General features: G+C 41.8%; 1 protein-coding gene across 7 annotated transcripts in view; it reads left to right on the forward strand.

The window, feature by feature from the left end:
* Positions 1–6,759, forward strand: part of pld7 (phospholipase D family, member 7) — a 23,920-nt gene extending 17,161 nt beyond the window's left edge. For 6 of the 7 annotated variants that reach the window (XM_032510853.1, XM_032510857.1, XM_032510852.1 and 3 more), the window contains 2 exons: positions 634–838; positions 6,626–6,759. In XM_032510853.1, coding sequence (XP_032366744.1) covers positions 634–838; positions 6,626–6,689 — 269 coding nt within the window. In that variant the 3' untranslated portion in view covers positions 6,690–6,759. Of the gene's footprint in view, positions 1–633; positions 1,495–6,625 lie in introns of those variants that run through there. The other variant, XM_032510855.1, reaches the window with a different exon arrangement.
* The last annotated feature ends 451 nt before the right edge of the window (positions 6,760–7,210 follow it).

Genomic DNA, 7,210 nt, shown 5'->3' on the forward strand with positions numbered 1-7,210 from the left:
GATGAAAAGTACTTATTAAACAAAAACATATACACTATGGCCGAGATGAAAAGTATTTCTTAAACTAAAACCTATCCACTGTGACCGAGGTGAAAAGTACTTATAACTAAGTACATGTACGCAAGTTTTGAGATGATTTAAGGTGTTTTCATTTTATGCCACTTCATACTTTTATTCCACTACGTTTCACAAGCAAATAATGTACTTTTTATTCTATTACATTTGTCTAACAACAAGAATTTTGCGCGTATATTTAATACAAAGCTAATTATGAACTGCTAAAGCATGATGCTTTTTTTCTTTTTTTTTTAGAAGGGAACAAAGTCATTTCAAGTCATTTTGCTTTTAACCTTTGATTAAAGTATGTGGATTTCTTTTTAAAAGTGTTTTTGATTGTTGAAAAAGCACTTATGTAAATAAAATGCAATGGTATTTATTTTAGTCTGGAATTAATTAAAATAATATTCCTTTTGAAACCAGCTACATTGCAACCTGTTTTTACTGCAGATCCCCTTCTCTTTGGAGAATTCAAGTCTTTTTTTTTTTCTTCTTTTCTTTAATGGAACCCATGTAATGGTGAGACTACATATCTCACCAAAACGTGAGACTGACTGCTAACGGCTGTGTCCCCAGGGACGTCCAACTGGTCGGAGAACTACTTCACCCAGACGGCCGGAGTGGGCCTGGTGGTGAACCAGACCGGCTCGGAGGCCAAAGAAGGCCAGGACACCGTGCAGCGCCAGGCCGAGGAGCTCTTCCTCCGAGACTGGACGTCCCAGTACGCCAGCGCTCTCTCTGCGGACGCCGTGGACGTCTGCCCTGGCGGCTCGCACTGGGGGTTTGTTGCTCAGTAACGCACGTCGCGTCTCGCCTGCCCCCGCTACTTGAACTTTAGTGCAGAATCCGCTTGCTGTACATTGTGAAGGAACACACTTCATTTGGATTAGCGTTTCCTGACTGGCAGCCTTTTTTGTATATAATTGCGTTTCGTTTTTTTATATATATATATATTTTGTTTTTTTATACTTTGTTGTGACGATTTTTCATGTGCAAGGGGGAGCTCGCTTTGTACAATTGATTTTATGCCTGGAGCATTTTTGTATATATTTTTCCTTTAAAATGTCGGCGCCGAGCTTCAACACCCTGATGCAGGAAATGAGCTTTCCGTTGTATGTCCCATTTCTGAGTCTGTAGCAGTGGGGAGAAGGTCTTACCAACTGCCACTTTGGTAGTTTGAAAGCCATGATGTCTCTCTCTCATGGGGGGCAAATTCTCTGGGCTGACAAAACAGAGAATAGGGAGGTAATCTTGCCCCTTATGACCTCATGAGGAGCAAGACACTAGATCAGTCCATCTGAGCTTTTATTTTCTCAAAGGCAGAGCAGGATACCCAGGGCTCCGTTTAAACCATTTACATCCACTGGGGGACCATAGGCAGGCTGGGGGAACTCATGTCTAAAAAAAAAAAAAAACTCCATAAAGTGACATTTTCACGCCATGGGACCTTTAATGTTTGTATATAGTTAAGGCAAGGCAAGGCAAGGCAGCTTTTATTGTATAGCACATTTCAGCAACAAGGCAATTCAAAAGTGCTTTACACAAAATCAGTTAAACAGATAAACACAAGTAAAAAACGTTAAAAATCACAAGCATAAAACACATGAATAGACAGTTAAAAACAAGAGAAAACATAAAACACAAGAATAAAAAATTTACAGTGCAGCATAAGAAATTTAAAGAAATGAGCATTTTAAAGAAAGGCCGCATCAATAGAAAGGTCTTCAGCCTTGATTTAAAGAACTGAGAGTAGCAGCGGATCTACAGGTTTCTGGGAGTTTATTCCAGTATGAGGAGCATAGAAACTGAAAGCTGCTTCACCCTGTTTAGTTCTGACTCTGGGGACAGAAAGCAGACCTGTCCCAGATGACCTGAGAGGTCTGGGTGGTTCATAGTGTAGTAGCAGATCAGCATAATTATTGGGCCTAAACGTTTAGTGATTTATAAACAGCAAGAGTACTTGAAATCAATTCTTTGAGACACAGGAAGCCAGTGTAAAGACTTCAGAAATGGAGTGATGTGATCCACTTCTGGTCTTAGTGAGGACTCGGCAGCAGCGTTCTGAATCAGTGCAGCGCGTCTGATTGATTTTTTAGGGAGACCTGTAAAGACCGTTACAGTAGTCAAGTCTACTGAAGATAAAGGCATGGACAAGTTTTTCCAAATCCTGTTGACACATAAGTCCTTTAACCCTTGATATGTTCTTTAGGTGATAGTAGGCTGACTTTGAATTGTCTTAATGGGGCTGTTAAAGTTCAGGTCTGAGTCCATGACTACACCAAGATTTCTGGCTTTGTCTGTTGTTTTAACATTGTTGTTTGAAGCGAGCGCAGAATTTTAATCGTTCCTCTCTGCTCCAAAACAACCACCTCGTTTTTCCTTCATTTAATTTCAGAAAGTTCTGGCACATCAGCCGTTATTGTTCGATGCACTTAGTCAGTTTTTGATTGGACTATAGTCCCCTGGCGATAAGGGTATGTAAATTTGTTGTGTCGCGATAACTATGGTAACTTATTTTGTTTCTCCATAATCTGAGCCAGTGGAACGATGTAGATGTTAAACAGAAGAGGCCCCAGAATGGAGCCTTGCGGAACTCCGCACGTCATATTTGTACGCTCAGATGCATATTACCTATAGACACAAAGTAATCTATTCTTTAGGTAGGATTCAAACAGTTTAGTACTGAGCCAGAAAGGCCAACGCAGTTTTCCAATCGGTCTAGTAGTATGTCATGGTCGACCGTGTCAAATGCAGCACTGAGATCAAATAATACTAAGATTAAATTTTGCCATTATCTGTGTAAGGTGGATGTCATTAAAGACTTTGACAAGAGCCGTTCAGTGCTGTGGTGGTGGTCGGAAACCCGACTGAAAGGTATCAAAACTGTTGTTAGTGACAAGAAATGGTTGAGTTGTTGAAAGACTACTTTTTCAATGATTTTACTTAAAAACGGAAGGGTTGATATATGGCCTATAGTTGCTCATTAGTGACTGTCTAGGTTGTTCTTTTTAAGAGTGGCTTGATTACTGCAGTTTTCAGGGCCTGTGGAAAGATACCTGAAAGAGAGATGTGTCACAATCTGTAGAAGATCAGAAGTCAAACAATTGGAAACATTTTTGAAAAGTCCCGTTGGTAGAACATCAAGGCAACAGGTCGAGGTTTTCAGATGTTGAATAAGTCCTCCAGGTTTGTATGGTTGATCGTGTGAATTCTGTCATTGGAACTATTTTTGCTTGAACACTGTGACAACACATATCCTGGACTTGAATGGAGGCACTGACTGTGTGCTAATCTTTGAATTTTGTCTTTGAAGAAGGAGGCAAAGTCATTGCAGGGTTGGTAGATAAAAGTTCAGAGCTACTGGTACTGGAGGGTTGTTAACCTATCAACGTAGCAACACAAGCACGGGAATTATTATTGTTTCTAGAGAATATCAGAGAAAAAGGACCTTCTTGCATTCCTCAGTCCAAATTATAAATGCGAAGTCTCCTTTATAGGAGTTATAAGGACCAGGAGATTTGTTTTTCGACCTTCGTTCAGCTTTCCTACACTCTCTTTTTGTTCTCACCAGTGGACATTTCTCCATGGAGATCTTTCTTACCAGATACAACTTTGACCTTAGTGGGGCAATGGCATCAATAACATTTGTAATTTTACAGTTGAAATTATCTACAAGCTCACTGACTGAGAGCCCAGAGAGGGCTGGTGTGGAGGAGAAAAGCTGTATAAATGTGTATGGTGTTTTCAGTGATATACGTTTTCTGATTATCTTTGTTGGACACTTTTGGGCACAGAGATAGTGCCGTTAAAGAAAACACAGGAATGATCTGAGAGAGCAACGTCAGTCACACAACCTTGGAAATGTTCAGACCTTTGGAGACATCAAGTCCAGAGTGTGCCCTTATTGGGGTGGGCTCCGTCACATGCTGAGTCAGTCCATAGTTCTCAAAAACACAATACAGCTCTTGGTCCCCTGTCCTGGGGGCTGTCAACATGAATTTAAAATCACCCGCAATGATACCAATCAAAGTTAATGCAGATAATAGACAGCAGTTCAGTGAAGTCATCAATGAAGGTTGCACATATATTAGGTGGCCTGTAGATATTTAGAAACATCGCTTGAGGGGAAGATCTTAATTGAAGAGCAACATATCAAAAGAAACAAAATTTCCATAACATATTTGCGTACAGTAGAATGAGTCTTAAACAAATGGCGACTCCACCCCTTTCATTCACTTTATTCTCATCTAAAACTGAAGTTAGGGGGAGCTGACTCGATGAGAACAGCAGCGCTGTTATTATGGTCTAACCAGGTTTCAGTTAAAAACATAAAATCTAGATTGTGCTTAGTAATAAAATCATTGATTAAAAATGATTTTCCTGCCAGACCTGACGTTTTGTAAGGCTAGTGTTAGTGTGTTTCTTTTTTGGGACAGGCTGTAGCTGACGAGGAATGGAGCTAAATTTGCTAAGTTTGCAGTTAAGTGCTTATTCACCATTCTTTTCCTATTACCTATCACAACAAATTGAGGAAGAATTGAATCCACAGGGCCCGGGCTTGTCTTGAAAAGGTCATTAGTATCACAGTCTGCAGCCAAGGCCCGGCACCTATCAGATAGTGTTGCCAGATTTTGCACACAAGCGTCCTTATCAGTCTGGGGGGAAGGAGTTTTCTGACATCCTGGTAGTGGGGCTTGGCGTTTTACTTTTGCGGGGTTGAGCCATGGGGGTAGGAAGGGTGCATAATTGATGGGGGAAATAAGGGAAAGGGTGTGTGGAGACATCAGTAGAGACAGCGATGATCCTCAGAAGGTTCGGGGTTGGGAAGGTTTGGGGTGCTGGACGGTGAAGAGGGGAGTGGAGGTTTCGTTCTCTGCTCTCTGGTCTCCCATGGTCAAACTTTGCACAGGCGGGGCTGTGCGGATCCCGCCGCACTTTGTGTGTCTTCCTTTTGTTTTGTGACCTTGGCAGAGGGAGCAGATGTGGTCGCAGAAAGTAAAGAGATTAGAGGTGAACAGCTTTACTCTGGCTTGTTAAGGGAAAGTCTATCTGCTTTTAAAAGATGTCTGCGCTCCCAGAAAATGTTTAAATTGTCAATGAACTTCAGAGAGTGGACGGTCATTCAGTTGAAAGGATTTGTTAGTCCAACAGGCGGTGAATCTCTCATCTCCTCTTCTGACTGACGGTATAGGACCACTGATAAACACATTTGCGCTTAGGGGGGTGACTGTGTCAAGCAGTTCCCTAAAGTCCAGTTTCAGCAATTCAGACTGTTGCTTTACAACATCATTTGACCCTATATGCAGAATAATGTTCTTCACAGTTGGGTGTGCTGCCACGATATCTGGGATTTTTGGGTCAAGTCAGACACCCGTCTTTGGGAAACAATAGTATTTGGTGTTTTTACTGTTTTTAAATCTTTTACAGCAGAGTCACCCACAATCAGGGTTTGAGGCCCAGTTGTTAGCTTTTTACTTTTTGAACGCTCTCAGTCCTACCTGCTGTGTGGTGATGAGACGCAGTCCGGTCATCAGATGACTGTCCAGCGTCTTGCAGCAGAGGAGCAAATCTGTTATCCAGTTGCACACAAGGTTGTTGGGGGGGCATTTTGTTGCTTATTTTCACTTTGCAGCTGTCCACGGCGGTTCCTACTAGGTACAGGGGTTGAAGAGGCGCTCTGCCCAGATGATAGTGCAGGCCAGCCGGTCATATCACAAACCTCAGGGCGCTGTGGCCGGCCCGTTAGTCGTCCTCCCATTTCCAGGAAAATGATTTACTCTTAGGCTTCGCACCAGACGAGTTCCAGGGAGGACCGCCACTGTGGATTTATTACCAGTTCCACCTCCTGTTTCTTGTAGTCTTGTTGTGCTAATAGCCGTGTGTTAGCATACTTCTGTCCATTGTATGGGTCCATGGTAAAGTGGTGTCATTTCCACAAGATCCGTTAACTTCCACGTTCACTTCTAGAAGGTGAACCTGGTTTCCAGAAGTGCAATCTTCTGAAGGAGTTTGTAGTAGTCTCTACGGAGAAAGGAGGCATCTTGCTGCTAATTAGCTTTAGCTACAATCACTGTAGGGCGGCTTGAGCTATGGAGGCCACGCTCACGCAGAAAATTTAAAATATGGCAATAGCACTAGTCTACAAAAATGTATAGTCCAGTGTTTTTGAGTGTCCAAGAGCCGCTGCTCATAGTTTCTCAGAGGAAAAGCACGATTATCAGCAAAAATATCAGCAAAAATATGCAAGCAGAAGCAGGAGCAAGCAGCAAAGCGTCTGCACTGTAAGAAGCAGGAAGCAGTATTTAGTAGTTAAACCAAATGATGTCAGGCCATTAGTACACAATTCTTGTAAAAATTGTACATTTGCCATTCATTGCTGGTTCCCAAAGAAATCTGATTTGAATGTGTGCCACTACAGGCAGAAAAGTAACTCTCAGCTGAGAGTGAGCATGCGCTGTGTTTTGATTTCGATGCTCTGTATTTGAAACCACACTTGTTCTTGTTTGATATCTCCATTTTACTGTATTGATAATTACTCAACATGCCTGTTTCCTTTGTCCCTTACCAGGGCCTTCTATTGTATGCTGAATGACATCCTGTTTCTGAGATCAGTGGAAATGTGCCCTGGCTAACCGAGCAGTTTACTGGATGTTTCAATGTAAATAAATAAAACTTCTTGTGTACCATGTAAGAAGTGAGACGTCGTTCCGCTGATGTAGGAATACTGATGGCTTTTATTGTTTTCGGTTCACCCTAATTACTAGACTTTTTGTTACACACCCCTCCTGTTTAATGTACATTTCGGTTTCAATATATCCGTTTGACCCTGCGCAGATACAACGGTCAATTGGATTTTATTTCTGGTTCTCAAAACACGGAAAACTTAACGTTAAAGTCTACGATGGGCTTATAAGGCTACACTTAATTGTGTACAATTGGCTTGGTCTTATCATGCTTAAATGTATTACGTCTATCAAGTATTGGACACATTTAAAGGGGCCCTGCCACACATAACTTGTGTGTGTGTGTACCTCTTTCAGCGCTAGCCACTAAAAAGAAATAAGAGAAATCAGACCAATCACAACAGATGGTCAGTCTGAATCACAACAGATGGTCAGTCTGATGTCATGTTGCCTGAGCTCATTACTATTCA

This window comes from Etheostoma spectabile, unplaced genomic scaffold, assembly GCF_008692095.1.
Source record: "Etheostoma spectabile isolate EspeVRDwgs_2016 unplaced genomic scaffold, UIUC_Espe_1.0 scaffold273, whole genome shotgun sequence".
Taxonomy (NCBI): Eukaryota; Metazoa; Chordata; class Actinopteri; order Perciformes; family Percidae; genus Etheostoma; species Etheostoma spectabile.